Source organism: Strix aluco, chromosome Z (assembly GCF_031877795.1).
Source record: "Strix aluco isolate bStrAlu1 chromosome Z, bStrAlu1.hap1, whole genome shotgun sequence".
In the NCBI taxonomy this organism is placed as follows: domain Eukaryota; kingdom Metazoa; phylum Chordata; class Aves; order Strigiformes; family Strigidae; genus Strix; species Strix aluco.
The window spans coordinates 34,630,071-34,645,319 of record NC_133971.1 but is presented as its reverse complement, the minus strand read 5'-3'; the positions used below and the strand labels follow the sequence as shown (position 1 = coordinate 34,645,319).

The 15,249-nt window shown below is 38.6% G+C and overlaps 1 protein-coding gene across 5 annotated transcripts in view; it reads left to right on the top strand.

Annotated features, from left to right (window-relative positions):
• NFIB (nuclear factor I B) overlaps positions 1-15,249 on the top strand; it is a 279,776-nt gene that overhangs the window by 233,654 nt on the left and 30,873 nt on the right. For all 5 annotated transcript variants that reach the window (XM_074812233.1, XM_074812230.1, XM_074812229.1 and 2 more), the window contains exons 7-8: positions 1,417-1,548; positions 3,993-4,177. In XM_074812233.1, the coding sequence (XP_074668334.1) occupies positions 1,417-1,548; positions 3,993-4,177 (317 nt within the window). The remainder of the gene's footprint in view (positions 1-1,416; positions 1,549-3,992; positions 4,178-15,249) is intronic.

Here is a 15,249-nt window from a genome sequence, read left to right as displayed (position 1 = left end):
CAACAGATCAGTATAATAAAAAGCATGCAGTAACCTTTGTCATATCTGTTAAAACTGAATGAGTGCTGAATTGCTCTATTGTAAAGCAATTCCTCACTCTTGCTGAATGTTTCTTTGAATAAAATCCTTTCTCAGCAGCCTTCTTGAAGAGGTGAACCTTGCAGGTTATCTGGGAAATCAGCAGACTTAATAGACAGGACCAAATGGGAACAGGGGAGTTGCAGGAGGATGGTAGAGGAGCACTGGCAGAGTCTACTCTGGGTCTGGTGCCAGTGCCTATGCAGGGCTTGACAGCAGGATGAGGCAGAGTGGAGAAGTGGTCTCTCAGTTTTATGGGTTCTGCTCTGAGTATGGCTTTCAGGGTGAAAACCCACTCTTAAACTCCAGCCGGTTCAGAAAGTCCTGGTCCAATTTTATCTCAGTAAGGTGTTCAAATTTTGCAGGTCTGTCTTTGACTTCCAAGTTGATTGTATGTCCCCTAGAACAACACAATACAGTGTGCCAACATTAAAAGTAACAAAATCACTTTAAGGGCTAACATGGTTCATGTAGGAAAGTAATCTGCAACATGGCCCCAGTCCAGTAAAGTACTTAAGAAATGACGTTTCCTTTAAACAGGAGTCAGTCCCATTGATTTGAAATGGAACCGACTTATGATATTGATGTCTGTCCTATAAAAATATTATAATGTTGAAATAATTTGGTGTAAAGTCCAACAAATGTTGTTTAAATAATTTAGATTTTCAGAAGGAATTCAGTATTTTTGCTTTATGAAATATCAGTAACACTGCATGGCAGAAATCACACATTTGCTCCTACTAGTGTGCTATCTTCATGCAGTGAGCTCTAAAGAGATGTTTTTGTTGACAGGGAAACTGGAAGGAAGGCCCTATTTGAGACATGGAAAATATGAGATAGAGAAGTTAAAGTATCCTTTACTCTCAGGGAGGTTTCACTATGGTTTTGGGAAGGGTAAGGGATAGGTTTTGAAATAACAAAATAATAAATACCATAAACTGGCATGTGTAAGGCAGTTACCCTACACACCTGAGTGTAGGTGTTCCATTAAAAAATGCAGTAAAGATTACGTGGCTGTTGAAGGAGCAGATGATTTGGTGATGTTCTTGGGAGTTCATAAGTGTCTAGGGAGGTTCTGAAGACATGCGTTTCTTCACTGTTTGGCTTGTCTGGTATGAAAGGAATGTAGTTTCTGTTTTGCGCCAGTTAGGGGATTATTATTCATTCTCAGGTTTGAAAGCAATAGTTTAAAATTAGTTTATTGATCATAAGGGAGTTGGGTCACCGAACAATATTTATGCAAAAACAGTAGAAATAAATATCTTTAGTTGACAAAATGATGTGTCTTGGGACAGGCTTCTAAGCTAATGTCACTGTTCCATTGTTATTCTATTGCAGATATGGCTTCTCCTACAATGAAGAAACCTGAAAAGCCTTTGTTTAGTCCTACTTCTCCCCAGGATTCTTCACCAAGATTGAGCACTTTTCCCCAGCATCACCACCCAGGAATCCCAGGAGTTGCACACAGTGGTGAGGTTTATGGAGGAGGAAGAAATACCTCCCTATTAATTTGATCTGTTCTTCTTCCCTACAGTCAGATTGTGATGCATCTTTGCAGACTTAGAGACCTAATCCCATTTATATTACCGATGAGAGTAGAAATGGAAGAGGTTGGGGTATCCTTGCAGGAATGCTCATTAAACTCAGTTCAGGTAGTCTGAATGCTACAAGTCACTGGAAAGGATTAACCAGTGAATAAAATAAGTTGTAAGCTGCATGAAGAAACTGACAGGAAAAATCCTCCCTGTCTTTCCTCCTTCCAATCCTTTTTTATTTCTCTTGCTATGACTATGCCAGCACTGGCAGAATTTAATACACAAGAGAAGTCACAACCACGTTCCCTATGTGACACAATGAAATAAGTACCAGTGCTTCTTTTGAATGCTCTATCTAAAAGAAGTAGAGTCCTGATAAATATTTTTCAACATCTGTTTTCTGGAATCCATAGTAAATCCATAGTAAAACTTCACTTAAAGTTTGAAGGAGAGACTTGAAATATGACAGAATGCATGTTATCTTGGGGGTTTATCAGGAATGACAGGAAAATTCCAGCATCGTGGTCTGCTTAATGTTAGAGGTGAGAGTGACCCTGATTCTTCAGATGAAGGTGGTCCTTGGAAGTCTCCCCTCAGCAACTTATCATGTCTTCTTATAAACTGCATATAAAGGGATTAATTTCTTGAACAGAGCTGGGCAACTAGAGGAGTAAAACAGATTTGAGGACTCTTCTTTTCTTTAACATGCAGTTATGCTTTAAGAAGCTTCTGTTTGGTGATTTCTCCATGATTTCAAGTTCCTCTCTTTCAATTAATGTGTAAGGACTATTTTCCCCTTAACATCCACTTATTTTGTATTACAAAAGTGAGCCTGGACTCATTCTGGTCTCTGTAAGGTTTCCACTATCAGCAAATATTCAAGCACGTTAGAGATGATGGGTGAAATGGAAGGGATAGATTTCTGCTCACTTGTGGTTTTTTGCACAGCTCCCACATGTCAGAGCCGTAACTGTTTTAGGATTAAACTGAACTGGTGGGACTGTGATTAAAATGAGCCTGTCACAAAAGCTTCCACAATTATTTTTAGCCCTAAACTTATGTGTAGATCTTTATATTTTCTGTAGGGTAAAATTTTTAGATATATGTATTTGAGTGACAGTCACAACCTAATTTGTAGATGAACTTCATAGGAAACTTGCTAGCAAACACAATTTCTGTGTGGCCTGTTCTATTATGTCAGTGAGCAATGGTTTTGAGATTTGCAAGGTTTTAATTACCAAATACAGCAATTTTATAACATTCCTACTGTTGTTTTTTCTTTGGCAAACTATGAATTGGTCCTAGCTCAAAAATAGCAAGTTGTTTAAAGATTAAGGTGAAAAAAAACAAAGATATGAGAGGTGGTCCAGAAGAGCAGTGTTGGTGTTCTTGTGCTGACACAGTATAGAACCATAAGCAGTTTATAAAACACCTTGCGTATACAGACCTGGTTTTGTACCCTCCCACTAATGAAAATGAAAACACTGTTGTCTTTTCCTTATTTCCACTGAACCAGGTACCTCCTTTTTATTATGTTGCCAAGTAGATGCCCCCTAGATGTGTAGTAACGGTGGAAAGCAGGCTGTTGTGCAGTGTGATAGAAGAACCTTCTCCACTTCCAGCCGGACGACTGGGCAGCAGCAGGACATGCTGTACATTCCCTTCACTGTGAAAACATTGCTGGTTGTTTAGATGTTACCTATAGTCTATAGATAGTGTGTATTTGTAGGGCCTGGGAAGAAAGAGAATGCAAAGAAAAATATGTATAGGGTAGATGTTTTTTTGTTTGTCAGAAATATTTTTATTGGATGGATTGGTTTCCCAGGCCCTGAAGTTGAATGTTCATTAGCATTTTCACAAAGGTCAGCTAATATTCATGGCATTATTGATGAGTAGTTATTATCCCATCACCACATGAGGCAGGTAGAGTGCAATGCAGTGAGAAATCGCTGTTTCTTAGGACTTGGTGACTTTGCTCTCCTCTGTTGGAGTCCTGTGGATAAAAGTGTAGGTTTTATTTATTGAGTAAAATATTTGGTTTGTTTAATTGTGCTCCAGATGGGAAAACTGTATAACTGAAATGTCTTTTATGCTGGGGAAAGATCACTGTTTAAAGAAAATAAGGAAAAAATATGATGGCATAACCCACAAAACCAAAACAAGATACAATATTTATGAATTTGAAACAGCAGCACTTTCCATTGCCTGGGATGATGTAAGGGGAGGACGTGTAAATTTTTCTGTAAAGATGCCATGAAGCAGGAGTGCAGTGTACTGATTTATAACTGACTTTTTATTTTTCTTGCTATAACACAGAGGTGAAGAATTTTAGAAGAAACAAGATGCGAAGTAATTTTAATTTTATTTTATCTTCTCCAGTCATCTCAACTAGAACTCCACCTCCACCTTCACCATTGCCATTTCCAGCACAAGCTATTCTTCCTCCTGCCCCATCTAGCTACTTCTCTCATCCAACAATCAGATATCCTCCTCACCTGAATCCTCAGGATACTCTGAAGAATTATGTACCTTCTTATGACCCGTCCAGCCCGCAGACTAGCCAGGTACTGTAAAACAATGCGAACCCTCCAAAAGAAATCCTGTGAGGAATATGTATCTTCTAGGGTGTCTAGACTGTTATCTCACTAGTTCTGGTCTCAGAGCAAACTGGGACCTGGCATATAAGTGATCCAGCAACTTTTCCTGTTCAGCATGGTTGAATGAAGGGCACAGGTTAGTCATATCCACTCCCTGTTCCTCTGTCAAGCATAAGAAAAATACTTGTACTGAATGACCCAGCAGCAATAAGAGGGGAGGTCCTAGTGCTGCACCCCTCCTGCAGGCTGGGCACCTCTGTGGCTGTGCAGGACTGCCAAGACGAAGCTCCTGCTGTGGAATGGAGCAAGGAGTGCGCCAATATGTACATGTACCTGCATGCACACTCATGGACATATAGGTATATTTATAGACTGACAATGAAAATAAACTCTGGCAAGGTAATGCTTGCTGTGTTTTGTAGGCACCTGACGTTTCTTTGCACAGATGCAAAGACATTACTTTAGTGAGCACAGCACAGACCCACAAAATTTTTTTTCTTCCTTTTGTAGAGAACAGGCAGTAACAGATCAGTTCCTGGCTGCTACACTGATTCACACATGTGTCTGATATTGGAAATTAACATGGTTTTCATTAGTGAAGTAATCTGCGAAGGACTGTGTGCAAAACTGCTTTCCATGACAGCATCAGCGCATAGCGTTAGCGTGTGATCTGCAGTATAGGATAAACTGCAGTTGAGACTTGGTCTGTCAATACTTGGAATATTTCCAGTGTCAGTGTAATGTAATCTTTGCTGCTCAGGCTGTTATTTATTTTTCATGCCTCGTCTGAAAGGCTCCTGTGAAGTCCTGTAGTTTGTGCTTTAGCATGTTTTTTGGAAAAGCCTTGGGAATGTAAACTGAAGAGACAACGGTCAGATTTTCCTGCTCCTAGGAATTAGATTCCTTTGGAAGGACCATCTTATCAAGGATGAAGGGATTGCTGTGACAGCATTTTGTTTTGGACTTTGTTTTGTTTTGTTTTTCACCAATAATGACAGGCCTTTCAGCATGCATTTCAGGCACAACAGCAGTAGAACATGAGACTGAAACAAACTTTCTATGTTGAATAACAGATACAGCTCCTCTTGATCATAAGGTCATTGTGGCTATTGTCCCCATGGGCTAATGCTCTGGTCCAGCTGCATGACTTTCTACATATTCTAAAAAAAAAAAAAAATAGTGGGTCCATAAAATCAAAATTTACTTTGGAGGGAGAAATCCTAACTATGTGATTTTTGTTGGTTACAGTATTAAAGCAACTTAAAAAATGAAAATGGAGCATGTCGACTTTAGAATACAAATTGCTATCTGCACATGGATTAAAAGTCTTTTAGTTGCATATAGCATTTTTGCTGACACTCAACTAGGAATGTTGCATGCAGGACCTGATTTTAATTTGTGTAAAATTTCCATGAATAACAAAGTTGAATTAAGACATTCATTAAAAGTCCTTAATGTTAATTCAGTGTGGAAAATCTTAGAGTTTTGTTGGATTTTCTTTTTTTAAACCAATGTCTTAATTAGGCACTATTAAGGGAAAAATTATGCAAATTAAAATCAGGCCCTTACTGTTAGGCATTTCTTTAATTATTCAGTGCTTGTTTTACTTACATTTTGATTTCTTATATATTAAAAGAGCAGATTAGGTGATAATCTCTCTGGATTTTTCAGTGTTCTGTTTTGGATCGTCGCTGAAAAAATGCAACATCTAAATGAAGTATCTGACTTTCTTTCAGACAGTTAACAAATGTGGTGTTTTGTGATTTTAACATTGGGGAGTATATTAATTGAGGAGGAGAAGCGTTTTCAACTCTTTGCCCAACAAGTGCTTTCAACTCTTTGCCCTTACTTTCTTCCCTTATCTGCAGTTGAAAGATTAATCTTCAGACCTTAAAAGATAAAATTTTACTCTGCTGGGGTTTTTTGAGTAGTAGCAAACTGAAGACACTTTCTATTCTTGTGTTGTGGCACCACAGGGAATAACAGACCAAACTTGCCTTAACTTACTACTTTCGTCACCTTTCATAACCTTTACATTAGGGTAATGTTTTTCATTTCATTTGATGTTTGATTTAGTTCCTGAGAAGAGGGGACGGGGTTAAACAATACCAAGTATGAGTTTCCAGCCGTCAACTATTCTCTGCAATTTATTATCATTAATCATTATTGTTAGTGGAATCTCTTTTCAATGTAATTCTTTAAAGTTCACCTCTGAGATATGCTGTACATTAGAGCAGTTGCATGCCCAGTCAAAATATCTCCAAATAGAACAGTTAAGTAATGGCTGTACATAAAGTAAAACAGCAAGAATAATTTTTTCTTAGGAAAAGAAGAAGCAGCTGTCTGTGAAGTTTCAGTGACAAAAGGGAATTGTTCTGATACAATGGCATGCTTTGAGCCAAACCAGTTTTTCTTTTCTAAATAAAACACAAATTTTTATTCAAACAAATTTAATTATTATAAAATGCAAAACTGCATCAGTAGGAATACCACATCAAATTTAATTACACTTTCCCACCTCAAAACATACTAATTTGGATTTCAAAAGCAGAACTATGATGATAGTTTTAATTTCAGCTTTAGAAATAGAAAGGATGGATACCCTGACAGCATTTACCTAAAATGAACTGTTCCTCCCCAACATCTTTCAGTAATACGCTAATTTAGATTGTTACGACAAGCAACTGAGATGCCTTGTACTCCCCACAGCAATTTTGAGATTAATTACATTACTGCTGCACTGATTATAGTGAGACAGTCATGCTATTCAACAGAATACTTTAAGTAAAATTAGTTTAAAGATATAGAGTTCCCATAGGTTTCCACGGTGGGAAGCAGTGGGCAATTTTCTTGACATAATGTTAAATACTCCAAATTATGTGTGATGTACAGTCAGGAAGTTCAAACAGGCCCTTTGGCTGCAGTGAAAAGTGATTCAACAATGGATGATCCTAAACAAAAGACAGCCATGGCTGTCAGTTTCATGCATATCTGCTTTTTATCCCCTGTTCAATCTGAAGAATAAATAAACAAATGTACTGAACAGAAATGGACTTTATTAGATATAGAGCTGGCCTTGCCTCCAACTAGTAGTCTGAAAAGTTTCCAAGGTTATGAGAACTGCTGTACTTTCCACTAATTAATTCTGCTCAGCCCTTTTTATTATACTTATTTCAGCTTCTTAGATAGGCATGCATGTTAGTGGATGAGTTTGTGTGCTTGCATATGTATCTGTATTATGATGGGGTGCTGGTCTCTCCACAGTTAAAATTATACCGGTTACTCACTGTAAGTTTCAGCAAAAACTAGTCGACTGGTATGTGTCTAATCCACCTACAGTGTTTATCCATCTACAGTGTATTGAGGTTTTCAAAGCTAGCATATAGTTTGAACATATATTTCCTTTCTGAATGATTCCAGATGGGTCAGACTTTTAATCTTGGAAAATTTTACCTCCTCTGTGTATATGTACACACATGCACGCACACACAAATCTGTACACACTTGAAATATATTAATAATTAAGAGTGTATGAATCAATATATCCATATCAAAATCAGACTTCCAATAAGCCTGAACAAATCACCAAGCACATCACCACTTGTGTGACTGAAACTCCAAACTTAATGCCCTGTTGAGTTAAATGGAAAAATTTCCTGATTAAGGTGTGAATCACAGAAGAAGGGTCAGCAAGTGTGATGAAGGAAACGATGGTAAAGCAAACAGTTAAGGTGAATCCTGCTGAAGAACATCCTGGCATCAGTGAGAAATATTTTTCTGACTGAACCAAGTAAACAGAAGTAGACAATCTTGCAAGCCCTTTGAGTTTGGATTATGAAGGGTACCTGTAAACAGGTAAATTTAAATCAAATTTTGTGATATTTTTGATGAAATATGCAGTTTTCAGTGGCATGGTAAAACTGCGTCCAGTTTGGGGGAGTTAAGTATTGGACCCTTTTCCTCTTATAATAAATGTCTTATACTGCAACATACTACAGTCCAAGTGAACCACTGTCCACATATTGACTAAAATTCCTGGGGCTGTTAAAAAGTACCTTGTTGCAATGTGGGCTAGTTTGCAACTTTATCTTTTTAATGGCTTTATCTTTATCTGAAGACAGAAATATCTGAACTGCCTGAGAAGAGCTGCTTCTGGAAGCTGGTGAGGCCACTCATTTTCCTCTCATAATTGATTGGGGTATTCAATTTTCTGTTCAATGAAAGATAGGTACACTCTTCAGGAATGCCAGGCAGAAGCTTTGTCGTTCTTCAATACAAGTCATTGCTAATTAGCAATGAGGAGGGAATCTTGTGAGGCTCTGTTTGGGCTGGTCAAAAGGTTTTCTGTTGGTTCCTGGGAGAATATTAGCAGAATAAGCCAATACAAGCAATATATGTGCATGTGGTTTCTTTGGTATAGCTAGCACCCTTATTTGTTGACATTTAGTAGTTTTCAGCTTCTTGGGAAAGTCTTTCCTTGTAATTATTAAGAAATTATTCAAGATTAAATGTGGCAATGTGCTGTTTTTAATTGTAATTGGGAGGCAGAGAAAGAGTACTAGCTTAACTGTACCTACTGACAAGGCATTTCAAAATTTAATTGCAGTTGTAAATGATTACTTTGTATTTAGTTTTCTCATTTTTAGTTTATTAAATGCATGGTTATGTCTCCAGAGTGCATGAAATACAATTTAACCCAAAGATATCTTATGAACATTTATCTACCAAAAGATTTCCTTTCCCATGCTTGTATGACATGAACTTAACCTGTTGTTAAGTACAAGGAAAGGTGGGTATTTTCTATGAAGTAGAACTTGTTGACAAATAATTTATATTTTGTGAGCTCACAAGTAAAATCGTGATTCCAGATGGAGGACTCTTCACCTAGAAAGTCTTATGATATCTGTGTCTGAACATGGGTTGCTGAAGCTCTGCAGTTGCTCTCAGTTCAGCAGCATTACAGCAAGAGAAAAATGCTTTCTCAAATGGATGAAACTCAGAGCTTCATAGATCAAAGTCAACACCCTGATTTCTCTCAGAAAGTAGTACAGAAGTGATGTTGTCAGACAAGAACTGGCAACAACATGTTTTTTCTAAAGCTAATTCCTCAAGTAAATGGGTAGCTGCATGTTACACCACCTGAAGCTTCTGTGTGGCATCTCCCAGTGAGGTCTGTGTAAGGTGTGTTGTAGCAGTAAGTTACTCAGGTTGCAAGGGTATGGAAACTAGTGAGATTCATCCTTATGAAAAGTGGTAAGGGGCACTATAAAAAGACAAAGTACATTTATGTTGCTACCAGAGTGTCCATTAGCAGAAAGGAAATCTGTATAGACTTGCTTTTTGTTAAACAAATGCTTTCACAGAATCATAGAATCATTCAGGTTGGAAAAGACCCTTGGGATCATCAAGTCCAACCATCAGCCCTACTCTACAAACTTCTCCCCTACACCATATCCCCCAACATCATATCCAAATGACCCTTAAACACATCCAGGGATGGTGACTCCACCACCTCCCTGGGCAGCCTATTCCACTGTCTCACCACTCTTTCTGTGAAAAATTTTTCCTAATGTGCAGTCTGAACCTCCCCTGTTGGAGTTTAAAGCCATTCCCTCTTGTTCTGTCACGAATCACCTGTGAGAAGAGACCAGCACCAACCTCTCTACAATGTCCTTTCAGGTAGCTGTAGAGAGTGATGAGGTCTCCCCTTAGCCTTCTGCTCCTCAAACTAAACAGTCCCAGCTCCTTCAATCGCTCCTCATAGGATTTGTTCTCCAGGCCCTTCACCAGCTTCGTTGTCCTCCTCTTCACTTGTTCCAGCACCTCGATGTCTCTCTCATATTGAGGTGCCCAAAACTGGACACAATACTCCAGGTGTGGCCTCACCAGTGCAGAGTACAGAGGGACTACCACGTCCCTAATTTTGCTGGTCACACTATTTCTAAAACAAGCCAGGATGTCGTTGGCTTTCTTGGCCACCTGGGCACACTGCCGGCTCATGTTCAGCTGCTTGTCAATTAGAACCCCCAGATCTTTTTCCTCCAGCCACACCTCCCCAAGCCTGTAGCGATGCATGGGGTTGTTGTTGTGGCCCAAGTGCAGGACCTGGCACTTGGCCTTGTTGAAGCTCATCCCATTAACGTTGGCCCACCGATCCAATCTATCCAAGTCTCTCTGTAGAGCCTCCCTATCTTCATGCAGATCGACACTCCCGCTTAACTTGGTGTCATCTGCGAACTTACTGATGATACACTCTATGTCCTTATCAAGATCATCAATAAAGATGTTGAGCAGAAATGGTCCCAACACGGAGCCCTGAAGAACATCACTTGTGCCTGGCCACCAGCTGGATTTAGCTGCATTGACCACCACTCTCTGGGACCGTCCATCCAGCCAGTGCTTGACCCAGCAGACCGTTCACCCATCCAGGCCATGGGCAGCCAGTTTTTCTATGAGAATTCTATGGGGAACTGCGTCAAATGCTTTTTGAAAATCCAGGTAGACAATATCCACAACTTTTCCCTTGTCCAATAGTTGGGTCATTTTGTCATAGAAGGAGATCAGGTTTGTCAGGCAGGACCTTTCATAAGCTCATGCTGACTAGGCCTGATCCCCTGGTTGTCCATTATATGACTTCTAATGGCACTCGAGATGACCTGCTCCATGACCTTCCCTTGTACCAAGGTCAGACTGACAGGTCTATAGTTTCCTGGATCATCCTTTCTGCCTTTCTTGTAGATGGGTGTCACATTTGCCACCCTCCAGTCCAATGGGACCTCCCCAGTTAGCCATGACTTCAGGTAAATCGTGGAAAGAGGCTTGGCGAGCACATCTGCCAACTCCCTCAGCACCCTTGGGTGTAACCCATCTGGTCCCACAGACTTGTGTGCATCCAAGTGATGTAGCAGGTCTCTGACCACTTCCTCTTTATGGAACCCAAGAGGTTCAACCTGAGGAGAAACTGCCCTACAGTACCTCCTACAGTCTCACTGGCAGTGCACTAATAATACCATTTCCTTGTGTTTAGCAGAGTCTGAAAGGCACTGTGTTATATTACTCATGTAATAACTTGAGGACGTGTCTTCTGCACATGTGATGAAACTGCCTCCTGTAACACTGAGCTGTCTCCAGCAGGAGACTAACATGGCCATTGGAGATTTACAGGTGATGTAGCATTAGGGTACTCTAGGCAGAAGCTCTACTGAGGTAAAAGGTTGGACTAGCATTGTATAATAAAAAAAAAAAAAAAAAAAGAGGGAGGGAATTAGAAAAATGGAGTGCTTCTTCCAGTTTCTTTAAGATTTTCTGAAACATCCATCACCCTCTGTGGATATCACAAAACACAATGTCATGGACTCAAAGACAGAACCTATCAGCTATGATCTCGAGGTTCATAGATGTGTCTAGTAGACAACTGTTAAAAGAAGGTATTTGGTATGTGAGCAGGGGATCAAAATTTGCAGAACTGGATCTTCTACAGCTTCATCAACAAAACTAATTCAGTCAATGTTCTCAAAACTACACTGCTGTAGGGTTTTGCGGTGATATTCTTCACCATAGTATCTGAACTTTGCCATTACAAGGCATTAGAACTGTTGAGAAGAAATGGGTGACAGAGTATTTTCAAACACATTGAATTCAATTTGATTAAACACTCATTGCTTGATCACCTGGCTATAATAAAGTAACGTTCTTGGGAAACACAACATTTCTATTGAAAAATCTGTGTTTTGAGATGTAAATATATTGTTCTGCAAGTATAGTGGTTAGCTGGAATAACGTAATTTTTATTAAGCTCTGAAACTTCTCTCTGAAACACTTAACATTGTATTGTATGTAGATATACCTAGGACATACACATGATTAAGATGATTTCTGGCCTTTGTTGATTATTTGTTTGAAGATGCTTTGTATTTAAGATTCCAATGAAAATTGGAATTATTTTATTTGGAATTTGGAAATATAATTACAATTATTTTAAAAAATGAAACTGCAAATTTAAACATAAAAGAAATTTTATTATTTAAGCAACATCATAATTTATGTGAATTGTTTAATATGTATGTCAAATTTCTGTTATGTTTGGATATCTCATCTGGAGACGTTAGTGTTGCCATTTACCTATAGCATCAGAAAGATTTTTTTAATTTGGAAGTAGTGAGCTATATGACAAAACACTGTCCTAAAATGTAACTAAGGTGTAAATGTGCTGATATTTGGGCATATAAGTGAACAAAAGCCTGAGAGGAGGTTGATTAATTACTGATTATAAATATGTTAGTAAAGTACCAGCAGGGAAAACAAGTGCAGTGAATCCTGATTTAAAGAAAGTCCATATTCATAACTATTACAAGTTTCTGTTCCGATTTCAGATCTAAGGATCAGCTGAAAGTGAACGTAGTGCACACAATCAGATATTAACAGTCTGACAATCTGAGTCAGTTATATTACAGCTATGACAGTGAATACAACTCATCTGTGGCTTCATGCACATGAATGGATTAATCTGTGGCAATTCAAGATGGTGTGAATTGAAAGGCTGGTAAATGTAACACAGATCTGAAAATCAAATTAGCCTCCAACCTAACAATAGAAAAATGTATACCTGCATAAATTTGGGCTAAATTTGCCAGACCTTCATTGTGTTTGCTTCTTTCCCTCTCCCATTTTCAAATGCACAGCTTGTTTATCTAACACAGCTGCCTCCATGCAATTTGCTTGAGGTTTATGCCTCAGGCATCATCTTCCTGTGAATCCATCACACAGGCATATTGATGCCCTAGTTGATGGTAACAGTTGATTTTTCACCTGTAATGCATTTGTCTGTAAGAATCTCTTCAGGGAAAATTGGAACTAGAACCTAAAACTTGTTTTAAATAAGGATAAAATTAATTTGTATTAAATGATGTGCTATAAATATTTGCACTTGTAGGTCAGGTGGATACTGTCCAAATAGATATGTAGTTTCCATGCTAAAACATCTTTTGACATAACTGCAAAAGTTAGAAGGAGAACAGGTCACAGAAGCTACTTCTAGCAGCCAGTTTTCAATAAGATTATGAGTTGATGACATCAGAGGGCTATTTCTGACCAGAGGGTTTCCCTCTTCACACTGAAAACTTAGAGCAGGACAGAGGACTTGAGACATCCAAGAGAGCCAGTGTTCTTGACCTTGCTTGTACTGCTATCAACAACCAAGGTACAGAATCTAGACCTTTATTTCAAATTTTTAGTTTTGTGTTTACAAAGATAACCACAGAAGTGTGAAGTGAGTATAAACCAATGCAGCAATGTCAGTGTCAGTCTGAAGACAGGTCTAAGCAATAACTCTGAGACAAGTACGTGATCTGTTTATGTAGGACTACTTTATGATCTTAAGCTGCAAACTAATAATGATAGCATATATCAGTTTTGTTAACTGCTTCACTGTTCACTGCATGCAAGAAATACAAGTATGGACATTTCAGGAAAGTTTCTTATGAGTGGCATTCAGGTAACAGAATTTGGAAGAGTGTGTGACTGCTTTTCATAAACTCTGTTTTCAAATGTAGCACACCTAAGAAAAACACAAGTTTTAAGAAAATTTAATGGGTACCATTTCCCATGACATGTCTGTCAAAGGGAGGACCATAGGTCACATCTGAAAGACAGATAGAATTGTTGAAGAAGAAATATATGTAAAAGTCCCAGTAGGTATGTTCTTACCTGCAAGTGATGTTAGTTAAAAATTTAAATACAGGAAACTTTCAGTATGGGGGAAAAAGTTAGGTTCTTAGACATGGTACGCCAACATGTGTCTTGTGTATACTTATCCCTTCTTGTGTTATCTTGTTTGCTGAGCAATAACATCTGAACAGTTATTGAAATATGCAGTATTTGACATTACTACAAAATTTTAAAACAAATGTATGTCACAAATGTGAAAACAGAGGTAAAGTACTTGAAGAAGGAAAAGAATAGATGTTAGAAATTACAAAAATTAAAGAGGAATAAATCATAAAGTGTAGTCAGAAGATACTTGGGAAAATGTGACAATATGCAATAAAATAGTTAAGAGGTAGGTAACTAGGTTATAACTACATTTGAAATCTAATGTGCAGTCAGAATCTAAAATGTTGGAACCATAAGAATTAAACCTACTAAAGTAATGAGCTTTCCCTTTTCTCACTTAAGAGATTTTATTTTTCTGTCTAGAGGTTGCAGACCTCAGTTTTATTGTATTGTGTCTGCACTCAGTTTTACATGTAGGACAGATATGGTACTATGCCTACCATTTAAGTAGATATTAAAAAAAAAAAGAAAATAAATAGAAATGTAGGCACTTGGTGTGAGGATCACAAACCACATCCACTAAAATCACTATCTAATTCCCCATGGATTTCAGCAAGGACAAGATTTCACCCTCAATTTGGGTGAAGTGGGGTGATGTACCGCACTGCTGTTATGTATCGCACAGGGAAAAGCATGGTTTACATGAAAATGTGGTATATTCTTTGTCTTATAACTCAGCAAGGAAAGGGTTTGCTCATTTGGACCATATACACAAGGGCTAAGCTCGAGTCCATGTAAGCCATTGCATTCTTGTTGACCGGGATCACTAGGGAACGGTAAAAGGTGATACATTGATGTAAATCATCCTGGTCTCCAGCTGTGTCCTTCTTTCATTTGAGTCTGGCTTTGGAGACAGAGCTGCTTTCAGAAGCTGATGACATTGGCTGTTTTAATCCATAAACTCCCTGGAATCTTCTTTCTTAGTTCCTAATAAAAGTTGCTCATTCTGGTAAGGGATTCTCAGTTATTTTTTCTGATATGTTAGCACACCACATGAGCTAAGGCTCCTCAGGTAGCCCTGTGGTCACAGGTCAGTGACTCCACCAAGGAGCTACCAGACACAACTGGGAGATGGTAGTCCCTCCAGCAGGCTGCCAGGGCAGGAGAGGGGACTTACCTCCCCAAAACATACTGAAAATCCAGTTCAACATAGCAAGCAGGTCTTACTGACAAGAATTTCTGTATTTTAGAGAAAAGTCTATCATAAG